The sequence below is a fragment of the Notamacropus eugenii genome, chromosome 3 (assembly GCF_028372415.1).
Source record: "Notamacropus eugenii isolate mMacEug1 chromosome 3, mMacEug1.pri_v2, whole genome shotgun sequence".
Taxonomy (NCBI): Eukaryota; Metazoa; Chordata; class Mammalia; order Diprotodontia; family Macropodidae; genus Notamacropus; species Notamacropus eugenii.
The window spans coordinates 319,784,394-319,802,347 of record NC_092874.1 but is presented as its reverse complement, the minus strand read 5'-3'; the positions used below and the strand labels follow the sequence as shown (position 1 = coordinate 319,802,347).

At 37.9% G+C, this 17,954-nt stretch overlaps 1 protein-coding gene across 3 annotated transcripts in view; it reads left to right on the top strand.

The window, feature by feature from the left end:
• EPN2 (epsin 2) overlaps nt 1-17,954 on the top strand; it is an 83,239-nt gene that overhangs the window by 47,033 nt on the left and 18,252 nt on the right. For all 3 annotated transcript variants that reach the window (XM_072596848.1, XM_072596850.1, XM_072596849.1), the window contains 3 exons: nt 9,126-9,238; nt 10,317-10,409; nt 10,773-10,929. In XM_072596848.1, the coding sequence (XP_072452949.1) occupies nt 9,126-9,238; nt 10,317-10,409; nt 10,773-10,929 (363 nt within the window). The remainder of the gene's footprint in view (nt 1-9,125; nt 9,239-10,316; nt 10,410-10,772; nt 10,930-17,954) is intronic.

Sequence of the window (17,954 nt, the reverse complement as noted above, 5' to 3'; positions counted from 1 at the left end):
TGCTAGTTACAGTAGGAAACAGTGAAGTAATGTATTTCCTGGAGAAGAAAGATTATAATTTTTCAAGGCACTTGGGAATGTGAAGCAGAAATTTAGTCATTTCCTATAAAAATTCCACTTCCCCTCTTTTTTCTTTCCTTTTTTAAACAAAACAATATAAAGCTCTACTCAGTTCTTTGTCTTTTTTTCTCCTTCATCTGTTGTGATTTCTGTTTTCATTTTTTTTTTTTTTTGTAATTTGGTCATCCTCTTTAAAAAATGAAATTAGCTAATAGTTTGCTTATTTAATTAGTCCTTAAAAACAACTCCTGGTTATATTTATTACTTTTTTATTTTTACCATTTCAATTTTTACCTTTTGGGGCTTCTTGAATTGTTGGTGGTTTTTTCCCTTTTTTAAAAAGTTGAATGCCTAATTCATTAATCTTTTGTTTCTTAGTAAATTTTTTTAGAGAGAAAAATTTATCACTAAGTACTGCTTTGACTTCATTCTACAAGATTTGGCATGTTATAATTTTCTTTGATATAATTGTCTATTGTTTTTATAATTCTGTAACTCTCACAGGATTATACTGTTTAGTCTTCATTTAAGTATGAATTTTTTTCTTCAAATTATTGATAATTTTATTGTATTGTGACTAATAAAAGATACTTCAGATTTTGAAAAAGTGCTAAGAAATATGTATAATCCTTTTGATTCCCATTCACTAATTGCCAGAGAGCTTAAATAGTTGAACTTCTTCATCATGTTTTCTATAATCTGGCCATGATTTCCCACCCACCCCAAATTTGCATTCCATGCCACTTCCAGGCCCTTTCCACACTGACATATTGACCCCCTCCTTTTCCAGTTTATCTGTTGTCTTCTTATGCTTGTATTTGTATCCCCTTATTTAGCACAGTGCCTGGCACATAGTAAGCACTTTAACTTCTTGGTTAGATTTATCTAGATCCTAAAGGGGCACATTAAGAAAAGTTATTTTATGGTCTATTTCTCCCTGTGGTTTATTTCACTTTTCCTTTATTCAGAAGCTCTGTCATTTGGTGTATATCTATGTGTGTGTGTGTGTGTAATGTGTGTATATATGCATATACACACATGTATGTACACATACATACCTATATTTAATATTGATATTATTTTACTACTTATGGTATTTTTAAATATAACGTTCTGGGCCATCTTCAGTTATTCTAATCTATATCTGGCCTCTGGACCCGGATGCCTCTGGAGGAGAAAGTGAGACTTGTTACTCTGTACTACCCTCTTTCCCTTCAATCCAGTTGACTTTCAAGTTATGCCATCACCTTTCTGATGTCATGATCATCTTTGAGAACAAAGAACTAAACCCAACCACAAACATAATGTAGTTTCCCTGCTTAACTCTTTTTTACATCTATTTTACTGTTGCCTTCTCTGAGATTGTGGTTATCACACCTACTTTTTTTTGGATTTACATTCAAATTAATCAGTTCTCTTCTAGCTCCTCATCTTAACTTTCTTTGAGTCCTTACGTTTCAAGTAGATTTCTTGTAAAGTGCATTTTGTTGGATTCTTCCGTTTTCATGAATGAGTTCATCCTATTCACATTCATAGTTATGATTATTGGTTATGTTTTTTTTCTTGCACCATATGAATTGTTATAATGTTTCCTTTCTTCCCTTCTCTTTCCCTCCTCAAATTATAGGGGAAAAAGGTGAAAGAAATTAGGACTAGTACTACCTATTGGAATAGGCTATAACTACTTTTTTTGTGTTTCCTTTATCTACCTCAGATTTTTAAATTGCTGAGTTTTAGCCTTTCCTTCGCTTAATACTCCCTTTCTCATCTGTCCTCCATAGCTGAAGGTTTTTTTTTTTTATGATTATTACTTTCCCAACTTTGCCCTTCCTCTTAACTCCTTTTCTCTTTTCCTGCCCCTATTTTCTCCTTCCCTCCTTTTTTGCTTAAAGACTGGGGTCTCCCTATTTCACCCTTGCTGGAAATGCTTCAGCCATTCATGGGCTCCACTGAACTGTTGATATACACCCAGATGTTGGCCTCCATTTCTCCCCGATGTGGGTTTGTCCTTCCTTAGCCTGATGCCCTCCCCATTCTCTACCCTCTGCCTTTTAGGGGGGGACCACCAGATTGGTGCTAGACTTTGGGCTTTAGCCCTTTTGTAGCACAGAACTCCCAAACTCAAGTGTTGCACCTGTCTTGAAGTTTCTAGTAAGAAGAATTATAGAAGTGTTTAGTGTCCCTATTGATCTTTTAAAATAATTTTTATTTATTTCTTTTTCTACATATTACTATAAACTTTTTCCTTTTATCCTTTCCCTTCTTACTCCCAGAGAGCCATCCCATATAACAGTTTCTTTTTAAAGAGGGGAAGAAGGGGGAGGGAAATCACTGTAATTTATGAATACACAAAAAAGTTTGAAAATATGTTTTGGGTGCAGCACTTGTGGACCTTCTGCTCTTCAATCGAAAGTATAAAGAGTGTCTTCTAATATCTTTTCACGCCATGCTTATTCTTCATAATTTTGCAACATTCACCGTGTGGTTATTCTTTCTGTGTACGTTGTTGTCATCATTGTGCCTGTTGCTTTTTTGGATCTGCTTACATCACTCTGTGTAGATTTTTCCATGTTTCTGTGTTGTTCATCATTTCTTACAGTGAGTACAGTAATACTCCATTGTATTCATAGACCCTAATTTGTTTAACCATTCTCTGGTCAATGGGTCTCTACTTTGTTTCTTTGCTAACACAAAAAGTGCTGTGCTAAATATTTTGGTGTTAGAGGGACTCTTATCGATGGCTTCCTTGGGGTAAGAAGAAGAATAATTCCATTACCTTGGGGGAGTAGTAGAATCTCTAGGTGAAAGGGCATGGATGTTTTACTTACTTTATTTGCATAATTCCAGATTTTTTTCCTAAATGATAATCCCAGCTTCACAGTTCAACCAACAGTGCACCAGTGTGGCTTTCTACAACCCTTCCAACATTGACTTTCTGTATTTTGTCATCTTTGCCAATTTGCAGAGTGTGATTGTTTTGTTCTGTGGTTCATGTTAAGGAATTGCTAAGAATCACTGGCTTCTGTCCCTTTCCCAAAATAAAAGTTCATGTATTTAAATAGTGAGAAGTTCTGTCGGGCGGGGGGAAGAGGGTAAAGGGGGAGAAGAGGAATCATACTATGTTTGATATCAGTTCTGCAGCATAGGTTGTATAGATAGATAGCTAAATAGATTTTTATTTGTTTTTTGAAAAGCATTTGCTAAATACCAGTTTTGTGTCCTGGACTTTTCAGGTGCTATAGGGGAGAACAAATAAATAGAAGACATGTATAGTCTTTACAGAGCTCTGTTCTGGGCCAGGTTTAATGGAAGCCAGTGATTCAGGCTTGAAATTGGAAAGCAATGAAATAAAATGTTTATGGGCCAAAAAATTCAATAAAAAAAACTTAGTTGTAAAAAAGGATTTTAAAAGATGTAGTTACTAAATATACGGTAGATGCTACTTTCTTCTACTTTTGCATTCACGAGGGCAGCAATATTGGATTTATATATTTATATTATATATATATATAAAATATATTTATATATTAAGTTTATATACATGGAACCATTAGTTACAGCAAATGGAGAAGTTTTGAGTGCTATGGATAAATTCACTTAGTTTGATAGTGTACTTTCCAGGGATGTACACATTGATAATGAGTTTGATGTATGTATTGCTAGAGCTAGCTCAGTGTTTGGGAGACTCTGAAGGAAAGTGTGGGAGAGAAGAGGTATTAGACTGACTACCAAATGGAAAGTCTGCAGAGCCGTTGTGCTGGCCTCATTGTTGTATGACTGTGAAACATGGGTCAGCGTCATGCCAGGAAACTGAATCACTTCCATTTGAATTGTCCTAGGAAGATTCTGAAGATCACATGGTACCAGACACTGAGGTCCTTTCTTGAACTAAAAACTGCCGAGCATTCAGACGCTGCTTCACAAAGTGCAGCTCCGATGGGCTGACCATGTTTTTCGAATGCAAAACATACACTTGCCAGAAAGACTATATTATGGAGAACTTGCACAGGGCAAGTGCTGGCAAGTACTCACATGGTGGTCAGAAGAAGTGATACAAGGATATTCTCAAAGTCTCTCTTAAGAACTTTGGAATTGATTGTGTGACATGGGAGACACTGGCACAGGACCACTCAGGACCCTCATCAGAGAAGGTGCTGTGTGTGCTCTGTGAGCAAAGCAGAATTGAAATAGCTCCAAAGAAACAGAAGATGCGCAAGTTTAGAGAATCCACCCCAAATATTCACATGGGCTATTTGTGACCAACCTGTGGTAGAACATTCTGAGCTCATATTGGTCTGATAATCCACAGTCGTGCACACTGTACCTTGACTCTAGTCTAGCATAGTTCTGTCATTTTGGTCCTCTTTGAAAACGGACAACAACCAACCATTAAGTATAAGGATGCAAAGGCATTGTGCTTGGTGCTGGAGATACAAAGAAGAAAAAGAAAGAGAGTGCCTATCCTCAAGAACCTTTCAATGAAATGGGATAAGACAATATACAAAAGGATGCTGAAAGGGGGGGAGGAGGGCTAGGGAGGAGTCCAGTAAAGGGGTACCTTGCAATGGGGCATGATGTTTTATGGAGTTCAAACCAAGCAGAGTCACTATTGGAAAATGGAGAGTTACCCAGAAAGTTTTGATCCCTCTATAAAGGAAGGCTTTGGGAGGAAGTGTTTATTGCTCTACCCTTGAGCCCTCTCTCCAATCAGGCAACTGAAGGAGTTGAGAAGGTGTTGAATATCAAAAGCTAAGTTAGTTTGCATGGTGATAAGATTTTAGGGGATCCGCTTCATCCTGGGGGAGGCATGATTTTTCCTGGATCCAAACTAAGCAAAACCACAGGTGGAAACACCAAATGATATCTTTGTGAACCCTTGTTTAAAAGCAAAGCCTTGGACTGGGGTGGCCCATAGGTCTGATTCAGGAAAGTATCTCTGGTGTTGTTAGGAGGTCAGCTAGGAAGTTGCTGGTGGGACATTCTGAAGTTCAAAGAAGTCCAAATGCAGTGTAGCTGGTGGTAGACAATATAAAAATGAAAAACAGGGGCAGCACCAGAAATATCAGGGCCACAGCAGTAATAACCCAGACTCCAACATACTTACCAATCCCCATCAAGAGTCACAGTCATCTGTAGCAGGGTAGCTAAGAGAGAGCGTGAGTCTCTTGCATCTCTGTTCTTATTGATACTCACCCCTTACTGACACCTCAGTATTAGCTCGTTCACCAGCCAAGACCTTCCTTTCCCTGGGAGCCCTCTCAGGAAGATGATGCCAAATTGTTGTGCTTCTTGAGGCCTCTTGCTGAGGAGCTTCTCTCTCCTGCAAGGGTTGGGTGAAGACTACTTGTCATCTTCATCTGAGGACTCAGGCCTGCTCCAAAATCAGCTAAGGGACTTTTCTTCTAGGTGAGTCAACATTGCCATGATTATTCGAAGACAGTCATACCTCTCAACAATTCCCCAAGTCTTTTTTGGGAAGGGGTTCTCTAACTCCCATCCTGGGGGGAGTATACTTGCCAGTTAAGGAGAATCTGAACCATTTCCCCAAGTAGTCTAGAACCTTCTGACAGGGCAGAAGTCTCAAGGCCCAAAAGTATGGAAGAGGTCAACCAAATCTGTGTCCAAAAGTAGGTCATTTTTCTTAGGTAAGTATTCCTGTAGCCAAGACTTAAGAAACCTCTGGAGTGGAGGGTCCTTCACACTGCTAGGTTAGTACTCTTTTATCACAACATATAGCTTCTTTGAGGCGGGACATTCAACTATAAGAGGCAAAAAATAATAATAATAATAACCAGTGAGTTATAGCTCCTGGGTGAGCTTGGGAAATTTTATGGAGGGTCTGACCTAAGCCTTGAAGAAACTGTAAAATTTGTATTTTTACAGTCAAAATTAATTTAAGTCACTTGTGCATGGTCACACATTTGGCAGGTGGCAGAAGCAGAAACCTAGGTTTCTCCTCATTTGATTTCCAGCACTTCATTCAAGACAGGAAAAAATAGAATAAGAAAAGAGATGGAGGAAAAAATTGCAAAAATATGGAAGATTGTGAGAGGGATAAGAAGAACAGTCTGACTTGAATAAAAAGTCTATGCCTGGGGACTTTCAAGAGAAGAAAAGAATTTATGTATTAGGTACCTTAAATGGGAGTAGTGACAAGATTCAATCTTTATCTCCAACAGTGACATGCCAGAATCGAGAGAGGTAGCAGGTAACTTAGGATTCTGTGATTATCTGGGTGAATGAAATCATACATAATAAGGTGTGATTCACTATTAGTATAGGTTGTTTCATGAGACACTTCAAGTGAGATAATATGAACTTAGTGATCATAGACCAAGGGTGAGGAACCTGTGGCCTCAAGGCCACGTGGCATTTTAGGTCCTTAGGTTAAATTTTACAGAATACATCCTTTTATTAAGGGGATTTTTGTGTGAAGTTTAGATTCGGTCAAAGGGCTGCTCTTGAGGAACTAGAGGGCCCCATGCCTTGAGGCCCCAGTGACATAGAAAATCAAGGAGAGTAAAGAAGCTTGATTTCAGGATAGGGAAGAAACCCAAAGAAGAGTGGTAACTGAGAAAAATGGGAAAGTTGGCTTAGTTTATGAGAAAAATGAATTATTTTAATGATATCGACTATGAGATGATGGCAGAATATCCAAATTGGAGAAGTTCTGTTATTTGTTACAGATTGGGGTGGGGGAGCAAATCCTGGGGATGAGGATTGGAGAACTGTTGACAAGAGAGGTGGTGGTTAAAGTCATAAAGCATATGAATTCTCAGTGGATCAAGCAATACAAAAACATTTATGAAGTGTTGACCGTGTTTGTGAAGTCGTGTGCCGAGTGCTGGGAGTCCCTGTTCTCAAGGAGCTCATGTTCTAACAGATAACACGTATGTTAGAATTCAGCTGTGAGGCATGTTCAAGGCAAATGATCACGCATTTTAAAGTGTCGTTTCTATTGGTAAGACCATGGTGTTGATCCATGTACCCGTTCCAAGGGTTTTAATAGGAATCATAATGACTGAGGTTGTTGAGGAGGGAGCAGCTGCAGCACCTGCAGGGTGGCAGTTGTCCAGGCCAAACTGGAAGTAGGGTTGATGGGCTGCGGGGTATTGCTATTTCCTGGGATTTGGGGGACGTTCCTGTTTGTCCCATTGCCGTGTTTCTTCAGCTGAGCTCAGGTAGAGGAGAGAGCAGCAGAAGTTAGAGGACCGCATCTTTCAGGGCACCCACATTTAGGAGGCAGAAGGAAGATTATTTTATAGTTTGCTTACAGCTTACTGTGTGAAGAGGAAATTTATATTCTTTTTATTGTTTATCTTTACCAGATAGTATTTATACAAAACTTTCGTTAATTGACAATTAACCAAATTATTTTGATATTTTATCATTAAAAAGGCCAGTCTTAGGAAATAAGCTCAAATCAAGAGTTTAGTGTTTAATAATAATAATGAAAATCTTCTGGATGGCGCCTAGAGGTAGGTACAAATGTAACTCGCTTTCCTGTACAGTAGGAATGTGTAGGAGACTACAACTTATCTTTGGTCCTGGACAGTTACGTTAACAATAGCTAGCATTTGTGCAGAGGCTTTAAGATTTTCAAAGCACCTTACAGATGTAATTTGTTTTGATCCTCACAAAAGTCCTGTGAAGTATTATTAAGCACGACACAAAGAGGATTACTTAAGCATCCAGGATTATGGCAAAAACCGCTACTTACATATTTTAGAAGCATGTAGTGTTGCATCTAAAAAATATTTAATAAGTTGTGATAGTGTCGTTGCATTTCCATGATATTTAAAGTAGTCTGCATTCTCCATAGGCATGTCTTTGCAGATCAGGAAAGTTTAGGCTATGAATGCATTTGCATTGTTCTTGTTTCTTGAATGCTACATGTATGTTAAAATGAGATATGTCAACGCTTTGTAAACTGACTTCCAGTCTTATCACTCAGGTGAAATTGCTCTGTTTATGATCTTAATTGCTGAATCTGGTCTTTTCTCAGTCATCCTTGCGTTTTCTGATGTATTTGATGTTATTGACCACTCTCTGGAGAGTCCATCTTGTCTGAGGTTTTATGATGCTACCTTTTTCCTGGTTATCCTCATACCTTGTAACTCTGGGTGCATCCCAAGGCTCTTACTGAATCTTTTTCTCTTCCCTCTATACTCTCACTTGGTGACCTCTTCAGCTCCCATGGATCTAGTTATCTCTGTGAAGGAAAAAATATAAACTCCTCTGTTTGACACATAAAGTTCTTTATAACCTGATCCCAGTATACCTTTCGAGCCTCTTTCTACATTTCCCCCTTTCTTATACCCTTCAGTCTAACCACACTGGCTTTCTTGCTATTTCTTACAATACTCCATGTCCCATCTTTGTGCCTTTTCCCTATCTGTTCCACGTGCCTGGAATATACTTCTTCCTATGCTTCATAGAATATCTTGTTTTCTCAGGACTCAAATCGAGCATCCCTTTCGAGCATCCCTTTCTTCATAAATATTTTGCTGACACTCCCCCACCTACTCACTGCCCTTTCTATTTAAATCACCTTCTATGTATTTTGTATTTATTCTTTATTTATATGTACATATTGTCTCACCTGATGGAATGTAAGCTCACTGAGGGCAGAAATTGTTCAGATTTTGTCTTTGTATCCCTAGAGCCTAAAGTAGTTCCTGGTACATAGTAGATCTCCTTTATTAATGCTTGTTGATTGCTTGAGCCATCCTTTCAGGGAATATATTTTATTATAGTTAATGCACTTAATCTTTTTGCAGTTGTGCAATTCCCCTTCAGTCCCATGTGGCTGTTATTTATTGTGAAGATTAACGATCTTAAAAATAATTTTTCCTTTCATTCTTTGCTAGATACTTTACATATATCCATATTCATCTGTTATCTATATCTGTTATCTTTTTAAGATTCATTATAACTTTACTTATAAATGTACCTATTTTGTAAAGATTTGGCAAATCTCTTGGCCTGGGGACAAACAAATAACAAGTTGCATTAAATTGTCTTATAGTCCCTTGCATATAACTGTTGTCTCATTGCTTCAACAGCTACCTCCCCTCGTGTTTCTTCAGAGCTGGAACAGGCTCGACCTCAGACAAGTGGAGAAGAAGAACTTCAGCTACAGCTTGCATTAGCAATGAGCAGAGAAGTTGCAGAGCAGGTCAGTTATCTGGGTAGCTTTTTATTTATGCAGCAGGCCTGTCAGAATCACCCTAAAGTTTTTAAGTGCTCTTTGAGCACATTAGAGTATTCTGGACAGTGTGAGATTACAAAGGAAGGAGCTGACACAGCTTCTGTCCTGAAGGAGTTTTAGGATTCAGTTATGAGCTGGTTTCTATTTGCCCTGAGTTCATATCTCCCACGGCCTCACTGTATGGAAATTGTCTTGGGGGCGGGGTGGAGTAGTGTTTAAGTGAGAATTGTGAGTAAGCCCTAAGACAGGAAGGGGCAAAAAACATTCAAAACCATATTTCGGAAACATTGTTACAAAAACTGTTGACTTCTAAAAGGATAACACCTTTTTCCCCCCAAAAAAGTTCCCTTATACAAGGGTAGATTTTCAAGGGAATTAAAGGGTAGCCCCATTAAATCATTCATTTGTTTATTCAGTTAAATGTAATACAGATCCTAGGCATATCTCCATGAGTCTGCATTTTAAAATAGAGGTATACCATCCCTACTGTCTCTGACCACCACATTCTAATTGAGTGCAGTTCAATGCATTGGTCACTGGATAGGCACTAGAGAATGTTCGTGGCATCAGCACTCATTAGTTCTCCTGTAAGAAAGATTTGTTCCTTATTTAATTGATCCTTAGCCAGAAATTTTTTCAGCTATATCCGACAGTAAGATCTGTCAAATGGGGCATAGGGTCTATGTGGGGAAGTTAAGTGGAGCAAGGGTACAAAAGGAATGGCAGGAGGATGCCCAAAACAAACTTGAACTATTTTAATATTCCCTAGAGCCATCCCTGAACTAGTGGAATCAAAATCACTGATGATAGACTGGTGTATCACAATGAACATCTAAGCCTCTTTTCTAAGCCATTATAATTCTGGGGGGTAAAAACACATGGTCCTTATCACCTCTTCGCAAAAGAAATGTCACTTTTTTCAGATTTTTATTTTGAAATAATGCACAGATGAAACTTCACATGGATAGCTTTTTTTTAAAAAAAAATCTTAAATGTTATTTATTATTGTAATAAATTCAGTTCCAAATGCCCTTATCCATTTCAGGAAGAACGTCTCAGACGTGGAGATGATCTAAGGTTACAAATGGCCCTGGAAGAAAGTCGTAGAGACACTGTTAAAATTCCAAGAAAGAAAGAGGTAAAAATAACAGTGACAGTATCCTCTATATACATTCTCATTTGGTTCTGACTTTTAGCTAAGTTATATAATTGTTTTCTAAACTAACCTGAATTTAGTATAGTGCATTAGGTTTTAGTAGAAGTTCATTTTAGGTATTACAGTATTGTCTTCATTCAAGAAATATTTAGCTGCAAGGCCCAAGCAAGAGTAAACAAGAGTCAGATACTTTAATGAAGCTTGAAACTAGCAAAAGCTTTACCAGTGGTGTTTTTTGCGGGGTTTGGGGGGTTATTTTTGTTTTGTTTCATTTGGTTTTTTGCTTGTTTTTTGAGGGGGTTTTGGTTTGTTTGGTCTAAAAGCATTGTTTCCCCTCCCCCACAGCATAATACTCTTTTGGATTTGATGGATGCCCTACCCAACTCAGCTGCTGCCTCTCAGAAAGAAGAGCCATGGGGAGGATCAACTGTAACTAACCAGTCGGACCCCTGGGGAGGAACTGCAACTACATCGACTACATCTGACCCTTGGCAATCATTTGGTAAAAAAATCTTTTAACCATATTTGGTAATTGTACACTAAAAAGGGCTTGGGTTTTTATAGAGTCTCTTTTTAGCTCTTATTTCATAATTGGCTTAGTTTATTCATAATTTCTTAACTGGCGTGGTGGTTCATGATTAATGTTTTGGAAATTATCTAGTCAGTTACTGTGACATAAAGAAAAACTAGTTACATTTACTATAATTTTCAAAATTTATATCTTTGCATTTTGGATAGTCTTCTTTGAGTTATTTCTATACCACAGGTGGAAGTGAAGACTTCGTCTATGATTCTTTTCCACAGTTTCCCTCCTGTCTCATCTGTCTCAGTTGTTTCAACCAGTAGTTTAGATAAAGATTATAAAATTAGGTACAAATTGTAATAGTACTGGGCATCTGAATCATTGCTGTAGTTTGCTGAAAATCACACGGTTAATGTTACTAATGAATAGGGGCATATTAGCTCTAATTATTCCTTATTGTTAAAAGCAATAATCAGTCATTTTAATTGGTTTAAAAAGTTATGTTTACCTGTTTTGGAAGCAGTATTACAGTTGGCTGTGGGTATTTTTTAACATCAGATTTAGTATATTTGAACTTCATAAAGGTAAACATTTGTTTTCTAGTATTTTCTTTTTTTAAAAAAAATTTAATTTACTTGTTTTCGGATTTCAACAATCACTTCCATAAGTCTTAAATTTTCTCCCCCCCTTTCTCCCCTCCCTCCCTGAGGCAGCTTGCAGTCTTGTATGGGTTCTACAAATACATTCTTTTTTTTTTTTTTAATTTTGTAATGTTTAACAATCACTGCCATACAATTGTGATTTTATCCCCCCCACCTACCCCCCGCTCCCCCCCTCCCTCCCCCCCACTGCATACAATTCTGTATAGATTCTACATATACTTTCCTATTGAGTATATTTTCACTATAGTCATGCTATGTAGTCAGACTAAGATAAATGAAAGAAATCGTATAACAAATCAGAACATGATACACAAACACATACACATACACACAAATACATTCTTATTAAACACATTTTCACATTAATTATGTTGCATAGAAGAATTAAAACAAATGGGAGAAACCATGAGAAAAAACAAAACAAAACATAACACACGAGAAAATAGTCTGCTTCATTTTGCGTTCCAGTTCCATAGTTCTTTCTCTGGATGTGGATGACATTTTGCCTCAAGAGTCCTTTGAGAATGTTTTAGGTCCTTGCATTGCTGTGAAGGGCTAAGTCTATCAGAAACAGCCCTTGAACTCTGTGGCTGTTACTGTGTACAACGTTCTCCTGGTTCTGCTCATTTCACTTAGCATCAGTTCATTTTTATAAGTCTTTTCAAGTCTTTCTGAAGTCTGACTGTTGGTCATTTCTTATAGCACAATAATTTTCTATTACATTCATATATCACTACTTGTTCAACCATTCCCCAATTGATAGGCATTCCCTTGATTTCCAGTTCTTGGCCATCGCAAAAAGAGCTGCTATAAATACTTTTGTATATGTGGGACTATTTCCCATTTTTATGATGTCTTTGGGATGCAGCCCTAGAAGTGGTATTGCTGGGTCAAAGGGTATGCACATTTTTGTAGCCCTTTGGGCATAGTTCCAAATTTTTCTCCAGAATGGTTGGATCAGCTCACAGCTCCACCAGCAATGAATTAGTGTTCCAACTCTCCCGCATCTCCTCCAACCTTTATCATCTTCCTGTTTTGTCATGTTAGCCAATCTGATAGGTATGATATGGTGTAGTATTTTCTTTACAAGCTGTAGTTCTTAGCAACACCATTTTATCCATTTTGTCTTTGATGATTATCACCATAAAACTCTTCTCAAATGTTTCTCATTCATTATAGAAATTATATTACCTGACTTTCCTATTTCAGGTAAGACCAATGAATAAAGTTCCTTTCTTACTGGGTTCTTCCACTTCAGGATGCTTATTATACTCAACCCCAGAAGAGTAGAGCACACAGTTTAGTTGAACTCTCATTCCTCCTTATGACAGGTATTCTCTTGGATTCATAGCTAACCCTAGATTTGATCATTTTTGCATAACCTTTGTATTTAAATAGAAAATTTACAAGAATAATTACCCATGACTTAGTATAATATGATTCATTGTATTATATTTAGGTATGTTTAGCAGTCTTATGAAGTTATTAGTTGTGTTTTTGATCTACCCTAAAAATTGTATCTTTTCTTGGCAAGTGGCCTCCCAACCTGAATGTCATCATTCAGTTTTAAACATGACAAATGTTTTTTTTTTGTTATTGTTGACATAGTGCATCAAGATCAATTTTAAATAAATTTTTTTAAAGATTATTAAATAGTTTGTAAGCACTGAAGCAAAAAGAGGTGGGGATTACTGCACATTAGCATGGGTACGCTAAGAACAAGACATGATAACCTAATTTCTTCTTTTGATAAGAGTTACCGAAGTAGACAAATCAGGAAGCATTACTTAGAAGTGTTTTACAGACAGAATAAGAGATATATTGGTATATTGTGTGTGTGTGTGTGTGTGTGTGTGTGTGTGTATGTGTGTGTGTGTAGTTATATGCATATTGTACATACTGATGTGCCAGCCACTGTGCGAAGCACTTTTGATAAGTATTATCTTATTTGTCTTCAGAATATTCCTTCAAAGTAGGTGCTACTATTATTCTCATTTTACAGTTGAGAAAATGCAGACAGACAGATTAAGTGATTTGCTCTGGGTCCTCGTACGTATGTAAAGCCAAATTTGAACTCCTGTGTTCCTGACCTCTGGCCCACTGTTCTGTCTATTGAGCCACCAGGTGTTTCTGGATAAATTAGATTTTAATTTCAACAAAATACTTGACTAAATTTCTTATGATGTCCTTGTGGATGCAATAAAGACTGTGAACATAGTTATTAAACTGATCCAACAGGCTTACCCCCAGATATTAATGATCATTGTTAACTTGTAAGTGAAGTCAAGTCAGGAAGCATTTATAGAAAGTATTTTCTATGTACTAGGCACTGGGGATACAAAAGCAGGCAAAAAGACATTCCCCCTGCGCTCATTCTGACGAGAGAGACAGCACACACACAGTTGTACAAATGATAATATACAGGATAACTTGGAGGTATTTCTTAAAGGGAAGGTACTAAGCTTCAGAACCTGGACCAGAAAAGACTTTACTGAAGGTGATACTTATTGAAACTTGAAGGAAACCAGGAAATAGTGAAGAAGAGGGAGGAGAGTTCCAGGCAGGGGAGTAGCCAGTGAAAATGCCCAGAATCCCAGAGAGGGATGTCTTGTGTGAGGTACAGCAAGTAGGCCAGTGTCACTGAATGAAAAGGTGTATGGGGAAGGTATGGTATAAGAAGACTGGAAAAGTGGGAAGGAGCAAGGTTATTACGGGCTTTAAAAGCCAAATGCAAGATTTGATCCTAGAAATAATACAAAGGTCTGTAATGGCGAAGTATAGGATTTTGTCCTTGACCCTGGACTGTTGGCTCATTTTTATTACCACCTTGGATAAAGGTCTAGAAAGGCACACGCCACATTTGTAGGTTCTTCACAAGTTACAACTACAGGCTCAAGCTAACAAATTTATGTAGGAATTAATGTAAAGTTCTAAAACACCGATGTAAAGGAGAAGTCATAACACAAGTATAAATTGAGAGAACCTTCATTTGATACTTCATGTAACAAAGACCTGGGGAGTTTAGTTATCTACAAGTTCGTTATGAATTAGCATTATGCTATGACTGCTAATAAAATTCATGCAACTTGGTGTATGTGTACTGGAGAGAGCATTGTACAAGTAGTTGCAATACCTGAGTTCTATTCCCAGCAACATCTCTTAACTAGCCGCGTGGGAAGTTACTCAGTGTCTCTGAAACTCAATTTCTAAATGTATATAATAGGAATGAAAATGTCATAAGAAAGAAGTTGTTAACAGAGCTATTCAGTCACAAAGTGCCTTGCAAAATAGTTAGCTCCCTCCGTGTCAGTAGAAGTATTCCAGCAGAAATTGTATTCTCTCCCCTGCCCCGGCCAGGTATGCTGAGGAGGAAATCCTACCCAAGGCATAAATTAAATTACTCTTTCAAGAATCACAATTCTGTGATTCCATTAAATCTCATCTGTTGCTTCAGGAAGCACCAGCGTTCTGTTTCCTCAGGCGTGTGTGCCTGAGACAGCAGGTTTGTTTTTGAACTTCCTTTTTCAGTTTAATTTTTTAGTTAACAAAAATTTATTTTCTCCTCTTCCCACCATGTGGCCCCCTTCGCCATTAGGGAAAAAAACCCCAAAACCTTTGTAATAAATATGTGTGTATAATAAGGCAGAAACAAAGCCCGACATTAGCCATGTCGAAGAAAAAAATGACTCGTTCTTTATCTGGAGCCCATCGCTTTTCTGTCAGGTGTAGTCCTTTGGAGTAGTGGTGAGGTGTTGTTTTTGCCACTTTTAAATCTTTGAGAGTTGTTTGTCTTTACGGTGTTGCTGTTATTATAGAATAGTTCTCTTTGTTCTTCTCACGTATCTCCACATCAGTCATACATATTCCTAGGTTTCTGAGACCATTCCTAGCATAATTTCTTACATCACAATAGTATTCCATTATATCAAGATACCTTAATTTTTTCAACCATTCCCTAATTGATGGAGAACTCTTTGAGCTTCCAGTTTCTTGCCACAACTCTAAGAATTTTCCAGAATAGCAGTAAATTTTTCAAAATAGCAATAAAAAAAATGACAGGAATTACAGCTTTCAGGGAAGAAATTAGTCAATGTAGCAAGAAGGTAAATAATTTAAAACAAGGACAGACAGTATCCCAAACCATCAATTTTTGAGGGGGGCGGGGTGGGAAGAATTGAAAGAGTAGAAATAAAAAACTACAGAGGCAGAAGGAAAATGAATTGAAGAAAGTTAGTGTCATTGTGGAGGGATGGCCTGTGTGAAGAGGGCACCAGGAGTGAGGCCTCCAGAGAGAGTCCACATGGGAGAGGGGTTAGAGTTTTGGATCATGACTCCTGAGACCTGGGTTTAAATCCCCTCTCTGGTATTTATTAGCTATGTCATCATGGACAAAGCAGTACATTTTTCAGAGACTGGGAATAATAACACTTGTTTTAATTACCTCATTTAGATCTTTTAAGGAAAGCACTTTGCAAACCTTAAAACATCATATAACTATGAGTTATTATTAGTGAAATGCCATGTCTGTTGTAATGACCGCAGTTGCTTCCCTATCCCACTAAACGAAGAAGTCTGGGGGAAGCTCAAAAAACCCTGCTAGGGAAAGTGAGTCACCCTGACAGAATAAAATCAGTAGCAATTTCCCAGCCTTTTCCTGGCAAGGCAGAGTTTGAATATCACCTAAGTTCCAATTCCCTAGAAATCTTTCCTCAACCCATTAGTATCTCTCATGAAGTACCCATTTCTCAGGTCCACGCTCTTCACTTCCTTGCCTGGGAGGTCTGGTACTGCCTAGCCGCCCCATTTCCTCCTCAAGAACTTAGCGCTGGGTTCCGCCAGAGGGCCCAGCAGATGAGAACAGATATTTTTTATTAAAGATACACTAAGATACCTGTGTTTACTGCTCACAGTGTAGCTGCTCATGCCTGGCAAAAAGACTGTACTTCATACTACTTGTTTTATACCTTGCACAGTACAGAGTAATTAACCTTTACTTAATTCTTGAGCCCCCTCATGAAAACCCGTCATTAATTCTGACCAGTTTTATAACGTAAGTAGCAACTTGTATTTCCCAAAGTGCTTTCACATTTTAAAACTCTCATTTGAACATTATATCAAGCAAGTGCTTAATAAACTATTACTACGTACTAGCCACGGAGCTAGGGAGAGACAGAACTAAAAAACAATGCCTGCCGTATAAGGAGCTTGAATTCTTTGGGGGAAATTGTGCGTGCACCTACATAAATGTAAAGGAGATTCACAGGACTGTAGTTGGATGGGACTTCAGTAACCACTCAGCCCGATCCATACCAGAAAGGAATCCCTCAGTATAACATAGCCATAAAGCAGTCATTCACCCTTGAACACTTTCTTTGAGGAGGAGCCCCGCCGCCTCCTGAAGTGTCTGTTCCACTTTACTTGTTAGGAAGGTTTTCCTGGCATGGGGCTAACCCTAAATCTTGGCAGTTTTTACCCACTGTTACTGGATCTGACCTCTTGGGCCAAAGAGAACAAGTTGGATAACAAAAACGTAAAGACCATAGTCACGGCAGCATCCTCAGATGATAAGGACTCAAAGCCCTTAATTGTTTTCCTCAAGTGTATACTTTCTGAGTTCCCCATGCCCTTAAGCTGTGACTGACTCTCTTTGGGTATTATCATTATTGCAGTTACAAAAGCAGATGATAGCACACCAATATTTGGAGCCCTGTTTTCTTGTTCTGGTCCAGTGTACATTTCCCAATGCCAAGCTACTTCAGAATTCGAATTCATTTGCTAAGGCTACCTGAAATTGTGGAATTTGGGGACTAATTTTAAAGTCTTTTTTTTTTAAAATTGGAAAATTACATAATAACCTTAAAGTAGTAAAAATCATCAATGGCAATCATAGAATGGCTCCCAAATTCATGTTTATAACACATAATAATCCTTTGTTCCATCTCATCAGTTATGTTAAGTGGCCTAAGAGGTTGTGATGTTGGATTTCTGTGTTTAAATAATGACAAATCCACCACTGAGCTTTTTTTAGTGCTCTTCATTTTTCTGTGATACAGTAAATTATAAAGATTAGTGGGACTCTTCCTAAATGATTTTAGTTGTACTGTTCTGGCTTTTCTCTCTACTCATGAAAGAACAAAAGATGTTTTGAAAGCTGCCATTTGTGACAAGGATCATTAGCATTTTTTTGCATTACATCATTGAAGATAACTCCAGTGCAGTTGAAAGAAATTTTAAGGGTTGGAATAAGGGAAGTCAGAGTCAGCCAGGTCATTGTGGCATTTCCTTTTCTATTCTGGAAATGCAGAGCCGCCAGCTGTTAAGTGAGCTAACAACAAAGTGATT